A 22,431-nucleotide genomic window follows, 5' to 3' on the forward strand; every position below is an offset into this window, starting at 1 on the left:
GTACAAGGAAAAATAGATATATTCAGTTTTATCTATTAGAATTAGAAATATTATAGGACAATTGATTATGGAATCTCTATCCAACTTTTAAAATTATGAAACAACTTGCCGAAGCTTTGTTTTTTCATGTAAATTATCGATCCAACTTGTTTGACTTATTTTGGATGTATATATTTTTTCCAAGTTAATTACATTTGCAATGAAAACTTTGGAGTCTAAAGCATATTCAAATGTTCTTAGAATCATTTTATATGCATAAGATACTCAACAAGTATTATGAAATTGATTTATTGATAGGTTGAAATCTTAATGTGTGAATTAATTTGTTGGGCATCTTTTACAAGCTCAGTTGAGCTCAAAGAGCCACCATCAACATCTGTTAAGTGTTGGTTTCATTGTTTCTAAAAGAAACAAAAAGAGTCATGTGCTCTTAAGTCTCCTCTCGACAAGCTAGTCTCATCTATGGTCGTGCGCCTCAATAGAGCCCTGCCTCAATGCCATTTCACCTGAATCATGTCTAGATCACTTCGGCTCATCACCTCGTTCAAAAGCCTCATCAAGCATTGGGTGAACTAAACTCTCACGGACTCAACCTTGACCGAGCTCATATTTACTCATCCAACTATAGTCCAAGAAAAAGAACCTAAGGTTTTAGACTTTTTGATAAGGATAAGGAAACTTTTTGAATTGGGCATAGCTCAAAACAATGGTGACTCTATATAGGACAATAAGGAAGCTTGAGGAACCATAAAGAAACAAATGAATGTGATGACTCAATCATTAGGCTTTAGGCTCTAGACTTGGACAAAAAAACAAGAGAGGGAGAAAAATGACCAAAGTTGTCAAGGACATATGATGATGGCACTAACCCTTTGGATTATCTTGATAAACCTATGAGGATGGTACACTAATGGTTCTTCAAACTCCCTTTAGGAAGTATTTCTTACTTTGAAGAATTAAGACAAGAGGAGAGCATCTCAAAGTGTAGATAACCAATGCTTACAACCTCACTAAATGGATCATGATTTGAGATCTAGAAATTGAAAAGCAATTTCGATAAAATTGAAAACAAAGGCATGACTCACTAAATTCCCCAACATTATATCATATATTGTGATGGACTCGCATCATTGCACTTGAGGTTCCCAATAGAATTGGGATAATTTTTTTTATTAGACAAGCTATTTATATATTGATTGATTTGAATTTTAAATGAGATGTGTCATTAATTCATATGTTATCCACCTAAAAACATTAATATTTTATCAAAGGCCTGATCAGTTGTTTTCTATGACACAATGGAATGATCAAGTTCATATATTATTTGTTATTGTAACTCTATCTCTTCATAAACTTTACTAGATGTGAAATTTAATCGCGATTGTAGCTGTTTGTCGCTATTAAACTTCTACAATTTGTGGCAACCCATTGGATGATAAAAAACACATTTATTTTTCACAAAGACACTACTTCATTAATCATTGAAGCTTAAATATTTTTGATAATATTCTTGAATTAGGAGATATTCATTGTCTTGTAGCTTAATTAAAGAATGTTGCTTCTTGAGTCAAATGTCTTTGAACTCTTGCATTCATCACACAAGGAAATGTTTCTAGAGAAACAAGTTGGCATTAGGTTTAAGAAACACACTTCCCTCCTTGCTTCCTTCAATCACAAGGTGTCTTCCTTCTAGAGAAACATGGGCTTCCTTGGAAGGAACAACTAACTGCTTGATGCTCCCATCCATGCACTCAACTGAAAATTAACAGAAACAGATGGATTGTGCTTAGAGGTGTAAGATTGTTTGCGACTCGAATCCAATTCGATTGGTATGACTCGCTAATTGATGGAGCATATCGAATTGGGTTTGACTTGGTGCATGGCTTTGTCTACATCATGCCATGGCCATCTACTACTCTGCATTTGCACGCACAAAGAGGAGAGAGAGCCCACCACCCTGATCTCATCCTCTCAATATAAACTCATCCAAAGCCAATGCAGACCTTCTCGAGCAACTCCAGCTTCCTGCCATGGCGTCGACCAAATTTAAGCCCACGCCACTCCTCTTCCTCTTTCTCCTCTTCATCCTCCTCCTCGCTCCACCTCTGCAAGCCAGGAAGCTGCTGCACTTGGAGAAGGAGAAGAAGGTTACCGTGATCCAAACTGCAGACAAAGTTCTTCCTACCACGTCGAGATCAAGCTCTGCATCAACATCTCCCGGAGCGAAGAATAGCGAACTCGATCCGATGCTGGGGTCGGTCCCCAGCCCCGGCATCGGCCATTAACTTCTTCTTCTTCTTCTTCCCTCTTTAACCAACATATAATTTGAGTATATTTCATTCAAAGAATTTTTGTAAGAGTGCTAGCTCCATTGCTTTCTTCTCCCTCATGGTGTGGATGGCGTTGTCTCTGATTCGTATTTGATTTGGTTTGATTTAGTTTGCACGGGAGAAGATGGTATAAGGATATTATAATTAAATTATTCAGAAAAAAGAATCAAGCAATTTGGATTCTTTAATTTTTCAACAATAGACACACTTAAAGTGTATCTAACTTTTAAATTTTCAAAAGAACACACTTGTTTTCTATTTTACCTCTCCTGCTAATTAACCACTATAGCACTATATTCAAAGAACAATACCATTATAGTACTGAATTTCAAAGAACAACACCACCGTGGCCGGTGCAATCCTAGTATCTGTAATTTTCAGATGAGAAGAAAAAAAGGACCTTGTCCATGTCATTGTGGAGTTGAACACAAATCTTGCACAGTTTGCCTAGCATCATTGTCACAACAATTTGCAATATGCATACTTAAAAATATCAAATTTAATTCTGTCCTTTACAGTGACAAGAACAGAATGAAAAGAATTTCTCGATTCAGACATAAAATACTGATTAGTTGCTTGTTTAGATGGTAAAAGTTTTAATCATGCTGTCCTAATCTCTTTTGTCAAGTAGACTACATATGTACACCTCATAGTTACGGTTATAAGTAAGAAAGAAGTGAACAAGTAGGACTACTCTACCAGCCAATCCAAGTTGAAACTTTCTTCAGCTACCTGGACGCGTAGATCTGGTATCTCTATTTCTGCCTCTTTCCATAACAAAGCAATATCTTCATCACAAATCACATGCCCAAGAGACTTCAAGGATGATGAGGATCTAGGAAGAGTTTTCAATTGAGAACATTCTCTCATATCAATCTTCTCCAAGCTCATCATATAGCCAAGCTCTTCTGGTAGCTCTCGGAGATTAAAGGACTGAGAAATGTCGAGATACTTCAGTCCTTTCAACCGGCAGATAGACTGGGGTAAGCTCTTAAGAGAAGGGCAAGCACACACTCTTAGAATCTTCAGGGAACTTAGCTTACCGAATTCACAAGGCAGTTCTGATAAATCATGGCAGTTAGAGATGCTTAGACACTCGAGTGAGGTTATGTTGCAGATGTAAGGGGGAAGCTTGGTAACATCAACACAATGATCAATTGATAGATGAGAGAGACGAGGTAGCGTTGATGAAAGATCCACTTTAGATCCTCTGAGGCTATCATTTAGTTCACATAGAATAAGAGATACTTTTCGCAAGTTGCGCAAGGGAACTGTGGTCTTTGGCAATGGTGGGACAGTTATTTTCTCAAGCCAGAGGCTCCTCAAGTTAATTAAAGATGTGAATATGGTGCGATTCTGAAGTGATGCACATGATGTACCATAGTTGATCAAGATCAGAGCCCTCAGCTTAGGCATGGTACTGAGGAAGGGTGGTAAGAAGTACACATCCGCACAAAAACTCAAAATTAGTACCTCTGCCTTGGGAAAATGCATCTGAAACCAATCTGATTCTTTCATTTCGCCTGAATCAAAGACAGATTATCAATTTTTGAAGAAGCAAAATTCCAATTTTTCAATCATTCAATCAATGGCAGTAATTCCTCTATCCCTATAATGTTAGAATGCACAGAAGAAATACTGATTTCTTTGTTAAGAGTATGAATTGGAGGCCTAAGAATGAGATGCACTCTGCATAACATGCCAAATGATGTGAAAATCAAAAAACATTAGTCATTGAATGTTCCTTATCTGGTTGACTTTGTGTATTCCAGATCTAACGCAAGTAAAAGTTACAAAATATCAACCAAGAGCTATCACATGCTTCGTATACCATGAAAAGTAGAGTTGAATACCTGTGTTAATGGAAATAATCTGCGCCTCAAACTGCTGATCCTTATTTCGCTCCCATTCCTTGGGAAGTTCATTTTCCCTCTTTGACATAATTAACCTACGCCGGGTATTTAAGGACTCTTGATTGTTCACATAAAGAGCCAAGTCCCTCAATAAGTCATGTTGGGTAACAGAAAGCTCCACATAACTGCTATAGATATCTCCAGCTCTGCTCCTGTAGAATGCAAAAATTCAGCTAAGTTAATACTATGAACATGGAAGCTTCGGTGATTCTAACAACAGATGATTATAACAACGTACTGTGCATCCTTTAACAGAGTTAAAAGGTTCTTATTCGAAAGCTCCACTAGCATGGCAAAAGCATCTTCTTCATCAAGATCATGGAGCTCCATCCATACATTGATCAGAACATCTATAGGGATCCTCTTGTCTTCTGGAAAACATCCAAGATCTAAGAAACACTCCCTCACTTTCACTGACAGAAACTCAATGGATGATGACATTCGTTCTATCAATTTATTTTCATGGGATTCACATATAGCTTCTCCTTGAGAAAGCTTATTTTTGGCTCTTAACCAAAACTTTGGAGGCTGATCTCGCAAAGAAGCGCCAATAACCTTTAAAGCCAGAGGAAGCCCTTTGCACTCTTTGACAACCTGCTTTCAGCATTAAATCCAGTTAAAAACAAATGAACTCTTTGATCTGGCATGTTAACAAGAGTATCCTTAAGAAAAAGATCATGTATAAGTTAACAGTTTCATTCTGCATCAATGAATTAGGAATGATATAAACAATGAAGTTACCTGCTTTACCAACTTCTTGTCAATAGTAAATGGTACAGATTTCAGCTCAAAAGCAGCATGGCAGAAGAGTGACAAAGCATCCTCTTCTCCTAGCAATTCTATCTCATAAGTTTTCTTAACAACCAGAGGGAATTTGAACCGTGAAACCACAAGAATCTTGCAGCCTGGAACTCTGAAAATAAGTTCTTCAAGCTCGGAGAGGGACCACACATCATCCAATATTATTAGAAATGATCCTTTGTCTATGGCCCCCAACTCCATCTGCCACTTTGGAATTTGATTGTAAGCACCAAGAACCATATTGCCGCTAATTTGTTCCCACAGCTTTAACTTTAAACTTTCCAAATTTGGAGATTGCGAGAGCGTCACAGAGTAAATTCTATCGTTGAAATAACCTATTGGAAAACAAAAACACAAGAGAAACAAAAAATATGAGGGCAAACCATGAACTATCCATCTCCATCTAATCTTCTATGGCACTAGAATCTATACCAATCACATGCCAAAAGTAAAAAAATAAGTGTTGCAGCCGAGACAACTGACCCAACGATTTATGTTTTGCAGGATAAAGTACTTCCAGAAATCAATTAACTGATCAATGAAATACAGAGCATCAAATTTCTTTAGTCAATCTAAGAAAACCTTTTATGACATTGCATATGTGATCCAAGTTTAAGATTATCATTCAAGAGTGCAAAAATCAAGAATTCAATGAGAGGAAATTGAAACAACTGAACAATGTGTATTTCATCCACGAATTAGCAGTCTTCTAAGACCCATCTCCAATAGAAATGTGGAAAAGCTCCAAACTTCTTCGAAAATAATTTTTTGCATCTTCATTTGAACCATTTGGGAGTGGAAGAGAATATATGAACTTGTAATAGCATATAGACTCCATTGACCCAAAAGCAATTACCAATTAACAAGGGAAGAAAAGCACAAGAAATGAGAGGAGACACAACAACAACAACAACAATAAAAAACCCTTACTTCGAATCTCTGGATCTTTACATATCTCCCTGGCGAGCGTCGTCTTGCCACTCCCTCCTATTCCGGAGATTCCAACCACTGCGTCGCTAGCACTGCCCTCCATCAGCATCTCCTTCACCTTCTCCTTTCCTATCCTGATTCCGGCTCCCACAGGCTTCACCTCTTCTCCTGCTAGCATCAACCCGTCCATGATATTTGCAACCCGGAACCCAGAAGACGGTGACTTCCCCATCGCCACGGGTACTTTCCTAGCATCCGGTGAGGTAAAAAACTGCTCCATCATCGGGAAACCAGATGATAGCTTATTCCCGATCGCGAACGGCGCCTTCACGGGCTCCGCAGAGGGCTGCGCAAATCCCTCCATCGTCTTCGGCAGCGGGAATCCCGAGAACGACGCGCTCCCTAATTCCATCGGAACTTTCGAGGCGGTGGCTACCACCGGGGAGGAAGCTGCCACACTGAGGGCTCGCTCGATGCGGTCTAGGCGGGCAGCGTAGTCAACACGGATGTGGTGGACGTCGGCGAGGACGTGGACGGGCATATGGCGCTCGATCCAGCGGGAGATCCAACTTTCGATGCACTCCATCTTTCGAGCAAGCTGCACTGAGCGATAGACATTCCAGCGCGGGGAGGCAGCGGCCTTGCGGGCGAGGTCAAGGGCGAGGCGGAGGTGGTCAGCGAGATCGGAGAGCTGAGACTGACGGTTCTGAGGGAGCTCGACGCCTGAGTGGCGGATCTCCTGAACGATGGGAAGCAGCGAGTCCACGGAGCGCTTCAGCTGCTCAGCCGCCGGCCGGCAGAGGTAGGTACCTCGGATCACTTTCACAAGCTCCTTAATCAACTCCGTTGCAACCTCACCGGCGAAGAACGACTCCATATCAGCCGCCCGCGGCGGCGCCGCCTCTTCGGCCCGGTTTCCTTCCAATCGAGATGCCGGTTTGAACACGGAGAAACTGCGAGGAAAGTGAGGAAAGGATATATAACGTCAGGAAGGTAATATTGTCATTTCCAGATACTCCAGAGACGTCGTTGTCAATCTTTTTTAAAAAGTAAATAAATAAATAATAAAGTAATAATTTTGAAAATTGGATCAGAAAATAATTTCAATTTTAGTTTTCCAACAAATATTCATTTCATTTGAAATTTAAATTTTAAGATTGCGTTTGATTCAAGAGTTTAGGAATAAGGGAATGAATTTATTCTTAAACTTTGTATTTAATTGATGGAAATAAAATCAAGATTTTAAAATGAAATTTAAAAACTTAGATATGGAATGAGAATGAGAATTAACTTTTGGATGAAAATTTCCTCAGTATATTTGTTTAATTTTTATTTCATTTCTCTCTCTTCTTATTATCTCTCATCATACTTTCTTTTTTCTCATTCTATATCACACTTTTTCTCTCATTATACTTTCTCTTCTCATTTTCTCTCATCATACATTTTCTACTATTTTCTTTCTATATTCTCTCCTATCACACAATCTCTCTCCTCATTTTCTCTCTCTTCATTCTCTCCTCATTTTTGTCATCGTACTTTCTCTCTTCTCAATCTCTCTTATCATACTCTCTCTCCATATTTTCACTCATCACACTTTCTTTCTCTTTATTCTTTTCCATCATACTCTCTCCTCATTTTCTTTTATCATATTTTCTCTCTCCTCAATCTTTTATTTTCCCTCATCACACTTTATCTCTCTTCATTTTTTTCTCATCACTCTTTCTCTCTCAGTACACTTTCCCTCTCATCATACTTTTTTTCTTCTCAATGTCTCCTATTATGTTCACTCTCCTCATTTTATCTTATCACATTTTCACTCTCTTCATTTTTTCCCATCACACTTTCTCTCTTATTATACTTTCTCTCTCATCATATGTTTATCTCACATTCAATTTTCTCTCTCATTTATTTTTTTCTCTTATTTTCTTCTAAAGGTAAAAAAAGAAATTTAAGTTCATTCCGATTGAAAATATTCAACTAATCAAAAATTATTTTTAAGAATGATACACAAATTCATACTCATTCTCATTTCACAATATTATAATACTCATTCCCATTCTGATTTCTAAGAGAGGATCAAACACCATTTAATTATTATTATTATTTTTTTTTTTTTTTGATGCCTTCAACCTTATAAATTCATTTCAATTTTAATTGAGCGATGTTTCTAGCTAGATAAAAATGTGAGAAAATTTAAAATAGTATACCACTCAACTAAGCTCACATGAATAATGCCTTCAACCGAATGCGGGGATGGTTCCAAAATTTTAAATTTGAGAAGGGCCGGATTTGAATTTGAGATCAGGTTTATGGGTTCCTAGCTGTGCAATAACTTGCCCTGTAAAATTAACATCAAAGTAGCATAACCAATCTGTCAGCGATTGACAGCCTAAATTTTTTCTCCGCTGCTGTGGCCTCCTAATCTTATGCTAGATCCGCCTCTATCCATGCCGTGGGGGAAAGAGTGCACGCCTTCCACTAACGAAGGAGAATTCTCAGGTCAGGTCAGCAATGGATGCTCACTTTTGAAAAGATAAGATGTGTGTCCTCCTATAGAACTCATTTATTTCATGCTGATAAACATGTGACATGAATCACAAACATGGATGCAATAATGGTGGGCAAAAGTCTGTGTGTATAATAAGACTTTCAGGTAATAGTTATTCATCATTTATTTTTTTTATATTCACCTGGGACAAATTAATAGGCACATTAGAATGAACATAGTTACTTTTTATCATCGTGTATAACAAGACTTTGACACAGTGCTATGGGTTTAACATAATGAATAAGGTTGGATCTTTTGTCCGGCAAATTTTTATCAACAGAGCTAGACAATGACCTTTTACTTTGTTGTCTTTATTTATAATTGTTTTCGCTAAGTTTTAAAATAGAAAAATAGTTTAGTATTAATTAATCATGTTATGAGATTAAGTTGGAGTTTAGTTTAGGGATTTAGGAATAAATTTATTTCTAAATATAAGAATCTTATTATTTTTGGCGGATGAGAATGGAATTAAAATTTTAGAATAAAATCTAAAAACTTAAATTTTGTTGAAACTCATCTTCTCCCTTGGATTTTGATGAAAATAAGAATAAAAATTAATTTTTAAACGAAAATATCTTTAATATATTTGTTCATTTTTTTTTCATATCACCTTTTCTCTCTTTGTTCTCTCTCATCATACTTTCTCTCTCTTGATTCTATCACCACACTTTCTCTCATCATACTTTATCTCTCTCCTCAATCTCTCCCATCATACACTCTCTCCCCTATTTTCTCTCATCGCACTTTTTCTTTTTTTATTCTCTTTCATCATACTTTCTCTCTCATCATATTTTCTCTCTCGTCATTCTCTCTCATCATGCTCTCTCTCATCATGTCCCCTCGAGACGGTCTAGTGACTAACGCATGAAGTGCTGCCACCATAAGGTTTGATGTTTGAATTTTGACTCTAGTCACCGAGGTAAATGCCTCCTTGATGCGTCAGTCGTTATTTCAAAGACTAGTAGCTGCTCATGATTTACCTCCTTTATATTGGTCCTGAAATAAATTGATAGAGACGCTGGGAGCAAGCATAATCATCTTTTACCACCAGACTCTCTCCTATCATATCCCCACAGAACAATCTAATAACTAACCTATAAAATACTATCATCATAAAAATAATATCCATACTCATATCTATTTTATTCTATATTCTATAATATTATAATTTTTATTCTTATAAGAATAGCTTATGGAAAACTAAACACCACCTCAGATAGATAATTGTGAATTGACCAGAGGAGATATTCCTTGTGTTCTAGAAGTTAAATTTGATTGGAGCTAAAGAGTGGCATGAATTCAAGACAGAGACAGCTTGGCAAACACAAGGGCCACAAAAATTCAATAAATTTAGCAGAAAAATAAGAGTCAATAGAGATGATTGAACTCTTTCAGTTTAAATATTTACTATCTAATCCATTTAGATATTCATTTTTCACAAGCTACCGAGTATCCATTTAAATATTCACTATGTGTCCTCGTTTGAGTACTCAAAGATATTAAGCAGTATAATTAGATACTTAAATCCGAATAATATTTTATTGGCACTGGATTCACAATCCTTGATTTCGACGTGCATTCGGATTTAGGGAATAGAAAAGCCACTTGCTCACCATGGTGGCCGAAAGCTTTGAATTCCTTGTCCACCAACAGTGACCGTGATGTTGATGTCAATGTCATCCATCAGACTTTGGCCTTCTGGTTCACACCGGCATTCTCTTCTCAGAATTTGGTCAGAGGTTTCATCTGATCGAGCATTTGATGGAATGACTTTTTATGATAGAAAATGAGAAGCTGTGAGAAAACTTGAACCCTCTTGGTGATATTTCGCAATTAACTGAGTTCTTCAATCTGTTCAGGAAGAAGTCACAGTCAAATGACCAGAAATGATTAAAGAGATACCTTACCTCATTTGAAGATTTATATATATGTATATAAACTTACATCTCCCACTGATTTAGATAGAGACCCGGATTGATCATGACCGGCATCGATCTCATCCACTGCAGCTGAAAGTTGCCAAAAATACTCAGTAGAAAGAAATAGAGAACAGATGTCATGAAGTACAGTAATTAGTTATCACTAATCAAATGCATCACTAGGGAACAAAAAACACTTTATTAATCACTAAAAGGATCAGTATCTGAAAATAGATACATTCGTAACACCAACCAGCAAATGTTCTTGCATGAAACTCGGTACATTTTTCAGGGAAAAAAAAAAAATTGGCCAAGATCCAAGGAGATCGACTGAGCAATTGATGGATTAAGAACATGCCCAGTGAACAGCACCACACCTGTCGTGTCTTCTCTAATCAGGAACATAAATGGGTGATCAGCTTCAAAGTTCAGAGGATTCATAGGTAACGCCATTGATGTTATAGTCGCCAGTGCAGCAGAAGCAGCAGTTGCTACTGTTCCTTCTTCGTTGACTTCAATAAAGGATTTGTGGAAAATCGATGATACAAAGAGGCTACGTCCAAAAGGCGAATCCACCATTTCTGACAAATCTGCATCTGCACTGAAAGGTGAAACCAGACCCAAACCTTTCAACACAGAGGATGCTTCAAATCCGAATGATATCTTGAATTTGGGCATCTTGAATTTATTCACTTCGACCTTTCGCATGGGAAGATAACGTGTCAAGAGCTCAGACTCACTGTTTAACCTCTCCTCTAAATCCCATAGACCATCTTTTGCGTCTGGTAAGAAGATATACATGGAGAATGACCTTTTATCTTGACCTTGCTTATAGGGAAGCCTAAGAACCTTGAATCCATCATACGAGGACAGAAACTGTTTTTTTGTACTAGTTATGAAAGCCACTTCAACTGATGTTCCATTTAGCAGGTAAAATTCAGAGTTCAATGTCTTGGATGCATCAAACTTTTCAGTCCAGGAGCCTTTGAAGTAGAGTGCATTCCCCAACACCAATCTAGTGCCTTTATCAACAGATCCAGGGGGGAGGAGCTCTTTGATCAAGTTTGAGGTAACGTTTTCAACCCAGGAGTTAACTTCATTTAGAGCCACATCAGCCTTTTATACAAAATGCAAAAAATTTAGTATATTGAAGAAAAAAAGGATAACTATCAGAAATGAATATCATGATCACCTTCTGAAACAACTCCAAAACAGTGGTAGCTGAACATCTAGAACACTATGCAAAAAGGTAGTAAAAATGCAACCAACTAACTTTGTAAATCACGAAACAATGAGAACATTTTATATTTTCCCATTAACTTTGTTTTTATGTGGCTCCATTAATCCTACTACTGATCCTGTTGGAAAATGAATGTTGGCAGATCGAAACAATGGATTCTCAATTCATAGCAATGCCAATATTGAAACACGTCCACTCAATTTGTAACAATGGATTTACTTTCTTGTCTACATTATCGTCCTCCAATACAAGTACGTTACATTTCTTTCAATGATAGCTTTCTGCTTTTGATTTTTTTTTCTCCAAGTTAAAGGGCATTATCTAACTTTTCTCTTTGAGGATTAGATGAAACTACCCTATCAAGATTTTTGGACGATTTAGATGAAGTATTAAAAAATATTCCGTCAAATAAAATGATTTTACAATAAAAATAAGATTACATCAAAAATCAACTCTAATTCTCTATCTTTTTTACACTAATTATGGACGAACTCGCTACACATTCAAGACACAGTACCGTGGTGTATGTTGTTAACAGATGATATTATTTTGGTAGATGAAACATGTGAAAAAATAAATGCTAAACTAGAATCTTGACGGGAAACACGGAAAAGTTTTAGTGTTAGTAGAATAAAGATAAAATATATAGAATTTAAGTTTAGCAATAATAGACGTAATGAGACAATTGTTAATATAGGAGATGATAAGTTGTCCGGAATCAAGAGCTATAAATATTTAGGATTATTTTTGTAAAATGATGGAGAGATTAAGAGAGATGTCTTACATAGAATACAAGCATGATGGTTGAAATAGAGGAGAGCATCGGGTGTTTTATGTAACCGTAAAGTACCGCTAAAAGTTAAAGGAAAGTTCTACAAAACCACAGTTAGACCTGCTATATTTATATGAAGCTGAATATTGGGTTATGACTCAAGCACATGAGCAGAAGATGAGAGTTGTAAAGATGAGAATGTTAAGATAAATATATGAACATACAAGGATGGACAAAATAAGAAATAAGAGCATTAAAGAGAAAGTCGAAGTTGCATCTATTGAGGAAAAACTCCGAGAGACATGTTTAAGATGATACAGTATGTACTTAGACGACCAATAAATGCTCCAATTAGGTGATGTGAAATTATGACAAATACACATATCAAACGAGGAAGACAAAAAAAGACTTAGTTAGCAACAATAAAATAAGATAAAATTTATTTAAGCATAGATGATGATATAGTAGGAAATAGAGCTCAATAGCGTAAAAAGACTCATATAACCGATCTCACCTAATGGGATAAGGCTTGGTTGTTGTTGTTGTATTTAGGAATTTTCCAAATCCTTCCAAGAATGTGATGACGATTCATCAAAGCTCTTTTTATTCTCTCTCTTCTAATCGTTTAAGAACCCTTTGTAACTTATAGAATACTTCCATTACACTACTATTATCTACCAAGCAGAAATATTAAATTTACTAACAAAGAACTTTTTGTTTACCATGTCATCTGATATGAACATTTCTTCTTGCATACCCTAAAATTCCTTCATCATCACATGCCATTGGTATACATCAAAAATATCATTTGACATTTAGTTTAGGATGTGGCCATGACACATAATATCATCACTCTCCCATTTATTCCTCGTAAAGCTTGGAAGTGTTGAGGAGATAGACCACCTTCAACATTGTGAAACAAAGATGCATCTCTTTTGCCCACGTAAAGGTAGAACCAATAAACCTCTCCAATGTATGAGACTTTCCATCTACTTAATCATCAAAAGGGTTAGGTTCCCTAGTAAAAAATTAAGATTTAAGAATGATGAGAAATGAACGTCCCAACGGTATTCAATCAAGGTCCTAAATTTCCTTTAAGAAACAATCAACTGTGTAAATAAGAGTCTGTGATCCACTTGACGCAAAAATAAAATTGTCAAAATTCACTTATCGAAGTGATACACTTTATCTATAGAGGCAGAAGGTTGTTGTTGTTGGAGGGAGAGAGATGATTGATTACTTACTGAATTCCCAATTGAATTTGTGGGCTTAACCTAGCCTATTCCTTGTCTTAGACTAATCCACACCTTTAGGGTGCGTTTGGTTCAAGTTATCATGTATAACCTTGGTTATGTGATTACCAAATAATCGCATAACCAAGGTCATGGGAAATAAAACATAACTAAATGTTGTTTAGTTCAACCTAGGTAATGCAACAAAAACTTGTTTGTTTGAAGGTTTTAATGAATAACCTAATTTAATATTTTACTATATTACCCTTAGTTACAAAACCAACCATATATATCTTTTCAACTCTACGTTTTTTTATTTTTTCTTTTTCACATTTTTTCTTTATTTTTATGTGTTTTTTTTAATTTTTTATTTCTTTTCATTTTTTTTACTTTTTTCCCATTTTTTATTTTTAAAATTTTTTAAAGTTTTTTTATTTTTTTAAATTTTTTAATTTTTAAAAAAAATTTTACTTTTTTACATTTTTTTATTTTTTTATTTTTTTTACTTTTTTTATTTTTTTTATGTTTTTATGTTTTTAAATTTTTTCTATTTTTATATATTTTTAATTTTTTACGTGTTTTCTATTTTTTTATGTTTTTTTATTTTTTCCCCTATTTTTTTTATTATTTTTAAATTTTTTTACATTTTCCCTTTTTTCTTAATTTTTAAAAAAATATATATTTTTTATTATTTTTTTTAAAGTTTTTTTATTTTATTTTTTTCTTTATATTTTTCTTTTTATCATATTTTTCTTTTATTTGAGGGTATTTTGGGTAAAAAAATTTTGTTAACTCCGAAATCAAGAAAAATCTCAGTTTTCCGAGGTTTTCCGATTCCAGATTGCATGCCCCTTTTGTTGATATGTAGACATTATTCGAGAATCATCGATTACCTATAAACCAAATAAAATTTTCGTTAATAACTTTGGATGGATAATCAAGGTTATCAAGAATAATCCCCAACCAAACGTATCCTTAATGGTATATCTTTTGAAATGCAATCATCTAGGTTTGGGGTGGGCACTCGGATGATTTGGACAATCTGGAATATCACCAATTTAAAACAATAGTTCATCAAAATTTGCTAGGTCGTTATATTGCATCACTTGGCCTGAAATAAGACCATTGGCACACACCCTTGGCAGGCCCATTGTCCTACTTGTTGGCCTAGCAAGAGAATAACATCCTGCATGACAATTAAATGAATGTGGCTATAAAGATATCTTTTAAAATGCCCCATTATGTTCCTATGTGAAATTAGAACGCTTAGACATCTTTTAAAAAGCATGATTCTAACAGTATGATTTAACGAAAAAATATCATGTTTCAACCATGGTTGGTTTTGCAAAAACTATATGTAGAAAATAATTAAATACTCGTGGATAGTCAATCAAATCATGGGTGAAAAAGGAAATAATCAATTAAATTGATTTATTTTTGGTAGAATAGTTTGCTTTTTATTAGATACGATCGAAGCTGAAAGATTTGAAACAAGGTTCAAATTCTATGACACAATACTTCACTAATCTTCAAGATCTTTGGCAGGAACTCTTGACACAATACTTGTCAAAATTCACTGCAATATTGAAAACGAGTGTGTGTTTGATTTTTTGGCCGGTCTTGATCATAATTTGGATGAGGTACATATGGTCATACTGTTGCATGTGACCCATCCCCATCTCCTGAAGAAGCCTTCGCGGAAGTCCGACGGGAAAAGCTTGACATAAGGTCATGCTTACTTATTAGATTATTCCACCACAATCCATTACAGCAGTGTTGGTTTCCATAAAAAAATCCGCACCAAATCAAACAAACGTTCTTGATGTTAACACTGTAACTAGCCTGGCCACACTAAGGATAAATGTTGGGAAATATATAAGAAACCACCAAATTGGCAACCTCGGAAAAGGAATGAAGGTCGTGGATTTCATATGCAATCGAGCCAAGAAAGAACTGCTATCTCTGATGTTCCTGCTTCCTTCACCAAAAAGCAAATTGAACAATATTGCAAATTCTCTAATCAAATGGCCTTCAATGTGTCTTCCAACTCTAATGTTGGTTCGTGCTCCATGACTTCATATGGTAAACTCAATTCATCCTCTCTTAACCATTCAACGACCCCTTGGATCATTGATTATAGGGCCTCTGACCATATGACAAGTGACTCGAGTCTCGCCAAACTATGGTTAGGATTGATGATGATTCATTAACTGTAGTTGTTAGCATAGCTGATATTCAAGTATCTCAGCACATCATTCTGAAATCTGTTTTTCATATACTTGCTCTAAAATGCCAATTTGATCATTGTTAGCAAAGTCACCCCTTGATAATCAATGTTTTGCTAAATTCTTATGGTGTCATTTTCAGGACCTACTATCAGAGAAGAAGATTGACGATGCTAGAATTTATGAAGGTCTTTACTACTTCGAGGATAATAATAGTCGTCTTTGGTGTCTCATGTTGCTTATTTTAGGTTCTAGGAATAGAGAAATAATATCTGGCACTATCGTCTTGTCCATCCTAGTTTTGATTGTTTGAAACGTTTATTTCCATCATGGTCTACTAATAAAGATCCATTGTCTTTCAATTGTGCAATGTGTCAACTAGGTTATAAACCATCTATTCCTTTTTCATTAATTCATAGTGATATTTGGGATCCCTCGTAAAGTTACACCTCTCATGGGAAAAGATGATTTATCTCATTTATTGATGATCATACACGAGTTACTTTAGTTTATCTTCTTAATGAAAAATATTAAACTAGTAATATCTTCAAAGCCTTCCACAAAATGATCTAGACTCAATTCCAAGAAAATATTCAAATTCTTAGGACTGACAATGGAAAAGAATATTTCAATGTCATTTGAGGTGGCTATTTATTGGAAAATGGAATTGTTCATCAAGCTCATGTGTCGATACTCCATGACAAAATGGAGTTTCTAAATGTAAAAATCATCATTTGTAGAAAGTTGCCCATGCCCTCATGTTTACCATACATGTTCCAAAATATTTATGGGGAGATGCAATCCCCACAGCTACGTATATTATCAATCGTCTCCCTAGTCACTCCGTAAAGTTTGTCACAACTTTGGCTCTTCTCACCCAAACATATCCACAAATTTCCAACCTCAAAAATCTCTCTTTGAAGACATTTGGATGTATGGCCTTGGTACATATCCATGCCTATAAGCATAACAAGCTTGAACCTCGAGCCATTAAAACTATTTTTGTCGGATACTCTCCTACTCAAAAAGGTTATCAGTTGTCAACACACAAAGAAGACATGTGTTACTTGTGATGTCACTTATTTTTTTAAGGTTCCTCATATTTCTCACTTTGCTTCAAGAGGGAAAGGATGACAAAGTTTTAAAAATGGTGGAAGAGGAGAACCCAACATGGTCGTGTTACAGCACACGATCATGTTCACGATACCTAGAGTGTACCACGGCCTCGTCGTGTCACACCACACGATCATGGTGAATGCCGTGAAGATGATCATGATCTCCAGAGTTCGACACAGCATGACCGTGTCACACCACATGGTCATGGTGACGGCTATGGCAGCCGTGGAACTCCCTCAAATGAAGAAACTTATCCATAATGTTAATTTGGACACCACACCTCCCTCCATGTCTGTTCATATCTAAGTCAGACCTCAAATTAGTGAAACAGGGGAGTGTTGAGTAAAGAATCGGATATCTTGGTTTATTTGAGGAAAAAAAAATTTCAAGCTAAAGAATAAATTGTGAATTCGAGCCACCGCCAAGAAGATGAATTGATGGTAGATTCCTATAACAAGTCAGGTATATTTCTCGATCTTGATATACCAATTGCATTCAGAAAGGGTGTTCGATCTCATACCAAATACCTCATTTCAAACTTTCCTATGCTAATTTATCCTCCACATTTCGTGCTTTCTCTTCAAAATTGTCTAGTGATTGATTCTTAGATTTATCATGGAGGCACTATCTATTCTTGAGTGGAAGATTGCTATTCTTAAAGAAATGCATGCTCTCAAACAAAATAATACATAGGATTTGGTGGAATTGCCACAAGGAAAATGTGTTGTTGATTGCAAATGAATTTTCACGATTAAGTACAAGGCTAATGGTTTAATTGAAAGAAGCAAGGCTCGTTTGGTGGCAGAGGCTTTACTAAAACCTAGGATTGTAAATGAACTAAGCGTTCATGAACAAGCTTGGTGTTCGACTTGGTAAAAACTTGTTTATGTTCGTTCAATATACACAAGATCAATTAAACAAACAAGTTTAAACAACTCTTTAAGCTAAACAAACAAGCTTAAACACATATGTATTCAGCTTATTAATATTCGTGAACAGCGTTCGTGAACAACGTTCGTGAACATGAACATTTGTGAACAATGTTCACGAACTATATTCATTAATAAAACTATTTTATATATGCTAAATAAACAATAAAATAAAATAAATTTAAATTATCAAGCTTAATAACCAATCAAACAACTAAAAGTTTCAAACAATCAAACAAACTTGAATTAAGAGTTCGATAACATCTAAATAAACCAAGCTCGAACCAAGGTCAAGCCAAGCTTGAATTAAGAGCTCTATAACATCTAAACAAATCAAGTTCAAACTCATAAAAAATAAATCAAGTCAAGCTTAAACAATCATTTCAAAAACTTGGTTCATTTTAAGTTCGGCTCGGCTCGGCTCGGCTCGGCTCGATTACCTTATCAAACAAGCTTACCCCAACTTGGCTCAGCTTGTTTACAGCCCTACTCAAACCTATGGGATTGATTACAAACTTTTGCTCATGTTGCCAAATTTAATATGTCAGAATTCTTCCATCTTTGGCAGCGAATCTATACTTTCCATTGCATCATTTTAATATAAAAATTGTTTGTCTTAATGAAAAGCTTGAAGAGGAGATTTATATGAATCAACCTTCCGAATTTGAAGAAAATTTGGGTGATAAAATGGTATGCAAGTTCAACAAATCTCTCTATGGTTTAAAAAAGTCACCTCGTGCCTGGTTCTGTTGATTCTCCAAGGTAATTAAGAACTTTGGATATATTCAAGGACAATCAGATCATACACTGTTTGTGGAACCCTCTCATAAAGGAAAGATCATCATTCTTATAGTGTAAGTTGATGATATCATCACTAGAAATGACGATTTATAATTGGAAGAAATCAATAACATGATAATACAAGAATATGAAGTCAAAGATCTTGGAATCTTGAGATATTTTCTGGGAATGAATATTGCTCAAAACAAAAATGGTATTTCAGTCTCTCAAAGGAAATATACATTAGATCTATTAAAAGAAATTGGAATGTTGGAATGTTGGAATGTTGGGATGTAAGTCAAGTAGCACGCCAATTGAACCGGAAAATAAGAGGAAAATATTTTAAGGAAATTTGGTTGATATAGACAGTTATCAGCGCCTAGTTAGAAAACTCATTTATCTACATCCAAATATTTCCTTTGCAGTGAATCTAAGTCAATATATGCACTCACCATGTTAAAATCATTGAATACAGTATACAAAATCTTGAGATATCTGAAACAAACTCCTGGGAAAGCCCTATTCTTTACTAAAACTAAGGATAGAAGCGAGTGTGTGCATAAAGTGATGCAGATTGGGCATGATCAATTGATGATAGAAAATCAATTTCTATGTATTGCACAATAGTACGAGGAACTTTAGTGACATGGCATAGAAAAAAACATTTTGTGGTTGCAAGAATTAATGCTGAAGCAAAATACAGAGCTATGACTCAATAGAATTTGTGAACTCATTTGGATAAAAAGAGTGATGAAAGACTTGAACATTCAGGTTGAAGGTACTGTGCTACTTCATTGTGATTATAAGTCAGCTATCAGTATAGCTCACAATCCAGTTTAACATGATCCAATGAAAAATGTAGAGGTTGATCATCATTTCAATAGAGAAAAGGTGGATGAAGGCATTATCAATATTGAATATATTCCTACATCTCACCAACTAGCTGATTTTATTACAAATGGATTATATGAACAAGCTCATAAATTTCTTGAAGGAAAGCTTGGTCTCATCAACTTCTACGGTCAAGCTTGAGTGGGAGTGTAAAAAACAATAAAATCTTTCCTTGTGGAGAGTCAATCAAATCATGGGTGAAAAAGGAAATAATCAATTAGATTGATTTGATTGAGAATAATTTATTTTTGGTAGAGTAGTTTTCTTTTTATTCTTTCCTTTTTTATTGATTATTATTGTATAAAAGTGTATCTTGTATTCATGAATAATATTAAGTGAGAATTTTTTTACTATATTATATTAAGCAGGAGTGTTTTGCGGGGAAAAGATTGGGAGGGGTCCCCCCAATATTCCTTATGAAAAGTTGAGGCCTTAATAGAGCAGCATTATTGGAGGGGGGAGGTGGGGAAGACCTTTTGCAATTGAAAAAAATGGCGAATATACTGTTATTGCTTATGTAGTTCTTATCCTGCAAATTGAACTCACTTGCAATATTTTTATAAATGTTCAACATAAATTATGGTGACACGTGAATAATAAGGACGCAAAACTAAATTAGAAGCATTTCTTTTGCATCTTTGGCAGAATGTTTGAAATGTAACCATATCTAAATCTGTGATCTACAATACATCAGGCTCCTCAAATCGGTGAAGTAGAGACAAGAGAGGTGCGTTGATCTTTGGTAAGGCAACAACTGCTACCTAAATAAGACTGTCCTTGAATCACAGTGCCAAATTTTGAAACAAAAGAAGGTAAATGATGTTGGTGGAAAAACTCAGAAGCATGAACAACTAAGTAGTAAGAAGGCTGATCAAGGTAGCAGAACCAACTCTTTCTTTCTCACCACTACTTTATTATAGCATTTCTCTGAACAAGGATGTTTAAAAAAAAAACAAAGAAACATGTGAAGAGAACAAGATTAAAACACCTTATTCATGTAATATTGTCAGCTAATTTGCAAATGACACATAAGAAGCTAGATAAAATCATTCACAGTGATACACTACTAGCATCAAATTTACAGTTTGTGCAAAATAAACTTCTTTCTACAAGTGCAAGCATACAGATATCAAAATGCATAAAGCTAGCATTTTGAAGACATTGTGCCGTTGACAGCCAAATATTCTCTTAGAACTCAACATAGTTGTACAAATTAGGACTAAGAATATGGCAAAAAAAAAAAAAAAATGGGCAGGGGACCAGCCTCAACCCGTGGACAGAAGTATCATTATCAACATGATAAGACCCACTCCTAAAGAGAAGAGAATGAAGGTGGAAATCATAAATTTGCAGGTAATGAATCGAGTGCAACCAAATCGTACTGGAATGGCTTCGATGATCAAATGGTACAGGAAATAAACATTTATGTAGGATAGGAAAAACTCACATTGGTTTGGAAATCCACTGCGTTGACCTCCGCCTTAAACTTATTGATGACAATATCATTAAAGGATGGCTTCAGCGGCAGCGAAGAGTCAACGAAGACTCCGTTAGCGAAGGAAACCCTTGGCCCACCTCTTGGCAACCCGTCAGCAAGGACGAGTGCGACTATCTGCGAGGAGAGGGAGCTGAGATCGGCTAGCTTTCCACTTCTGATGCCGAGGAAGGAGACGGTTTGGTTGAATGTGTAACCACTGGAGCCGGCAGCAACGAGGGCGAGGGCGAGATGGATGGACAAGGGAGATAATACGAGGTTGGTGTCGGAGGCGATGGCCGCGCCGACGTGCTTCGAGAGGGAGATGGCGAAGGAAGTTTGGCGACCGATCAACACCCTCAGGGCCATGTTCACAGGAGACCGGGAGAGCGTGGAGAAGACGAGCACTTGCGTGACTGAGTCATTGACTATTTAAGCCGCTCGATATGGTTGGGTTTTTTTTGCTAAACCGGGTTGGATTTGGTAATATTAAACCGGATTTCAGCAATCAAATAATACTTTATATAGATTAAAGTTTATATAGATTAAAATTAAATATGTTAATTTTTGATTTTTTTTATTGTCAAAATTAAACTTGATTGATAATTTTACTATTAATATTATATTTGGTTTGGTAATTTATTTTTATAATTATTAAAATTTAATTGATAATTTTTAATTATTTATAAATAAAGTTTAATTTACTAATCAAAATTAAGTATATATTTTAAAAAAAAAAACTATTTTAAACCATATTTGAATCTCTCATTAATGTGAGATCTCTCATAAGTTAAAATTAATCGATATTTTTTTCTAAAATAGCAATTATAACATATATTAATAATATTATAATAATTTATTACTGCTAAGGTAATATTAAACCGGATTTCAGCAATCAAATAATACTTTATATTGATTAAAGTTTATATAGATTAAAGTTAAATATGTTAATTTTTTATTTTTTTATTGTAAAAATTAAATTTGATTGATAATTTTAATTTTTTACTATTAATATTATGTTTGGTTTGGTAATTTATTTTTATAATTATTAAAATTTGATCGGTAATTTTTAATTGTTTATAAATAAAGTTTAATTTACTAATCAAAATTAAGTATATATTTTTTTAAAAAAATTTCATCAATATTTTTTTCATTGAAGTTAAAATTAATCTATATTTTTTTCTAAAATAGCAATTATAACATATATTAATAATATTATAATAATTTATTACTGCTAAGGTAATATTAAACTGGATTTCAGCAATCAAATAATACTTTATATAGATTAAAGTTTATATAGATTAAAGTTAAATATGTTAATTTTTTATTTT

At 35.0% G+C, this 22,431-nt stretch overlaps 2 protein-coding genes and 1 long non-coding RNA gene across 3 annotated transcripts; 1 reads left to right on the top strand and 2 right to left on the bottom strand.

Annotated features, from left to right (window-relative positions):
• Positions 1 to 2,786: 2,786 nt before the first annotated feature.
• Positions 2,787 to 6,938, bottom strand: LOC121995647 (putative disease resistance protein At5g47280). The gene is made up of 5 exons (XM_042549388.1): positions 5,975 to 6,938; positions 4,985 to 5,379; positions 4,482 to 4,837; positions 4,184 to 4,395; positions 2,787 to 3,853 (listed from the first exon to the last, which is right to left on the bottom strand). The coding sequence occupies exons 1-5, from the start codon at positions 6,849 to 6,851 to the stop codon at positions 3,021 to 3,023; spliced, it is 2,673 nt and encodes an 890-aa protein (XP_042405322.1). The 5' UTR covers positions 6,852 to 6,938; the 3' UTR covers positions 2,787 to 3,020.
• Positions 6,939 to 10,628: 3,690 nt separating this feature from the next.
• LOC121995648 (serpin-ZXA-like) lies at positions 10,629 to 21,496 on the bottom strand. Its single transcript, XM_042549389.1, has 2 exons — positions 21,074 to 21,496; positions 10,629 to 11,557 (listed from the first exon to the last, which is right to left on the bottom strand). The coding sequence occupies exons 1-2, from the start codon at positions 21,467 to 21,469 to the stop codon at positions 10,730 to 10,732; spliced, it is 1,224 nt and encodes a 407-aa protein (XP_042405323.1). The 5' UTR covers positions 21,470 to 21,496; the 3' UTR covers positions 10,629 to 10,729.
• LOC121995649 lies at positions 11,120 to 16,203 on the top strand. Its single transcript, XR_006115884.1, has 4 exons — positions 11,120 to 11,226; positions 11,372 to 11,510; positions 11,824 to 11,932; positions 16,053 to 16,203. It is a non-coding gene; the product is annotated as an uncharacterized LOC121995649 (long non-coding RNA).
• Positions 21,497 to 22,431: the final 935 nt, after the last annotated feature.

This window comes from Zingiber officinale, chromosome 6A (assembly GCF_018446385.1).
Source record: "Zingiber officinale cultivar Zhangliang chromosome 6A, Zo_v1.1, whole genome shotgun sequence".
In the NCBI taxonomy this organism is placed as follows: domain Eukaryota; kingdom Viridiplantae; phylum Streptophyta; class Magnoliopsida; order Zingiberales; family Zingiberaceae; genus Zingiber; species Zingiber officinale.

Excerpts from the sequence above, each read along its gene's own strand:
- LOC121995647 (XM_042549388.1), bottom strand. The coding sequence starts at position 6,851 with ATGGAGTCGTTCTTCGCCGGTGAGGTTGCAACGGAGTTGATTAAGGAG. Across the intron at positions 5,380-5,974 it reads TAAAGATCCAGAGATTCGAA|GTTATTTCAACGATAGAATT; the intron begins GTAAGGGTTTTT and ends GTTTTCCAATAG. Across the intron at positions 4,396-4,481 it reads ACTCTGTTAAAGGATGCACA|GAGCAGAGCTGGAGATATCT; the intron begins GTACGTTGTTAT and ends TGCATTCTACAG.
- LOC121995648 (XM_042549389.1), bottom strand. The coding sequence starts at position 21,469 with ATGGCCCTGAGGGTGTTGATCGGTCGCCAAACTTCCTTCGCCATCTCC. Across the intron at positions 11,558-21,073 it reads CAGTGGATTTCCAAACCAAT|GCTGATGTGGCTCTAAATGA; the intron begins GTGAGTTTTTCC and ends TTTGTATAAAAG.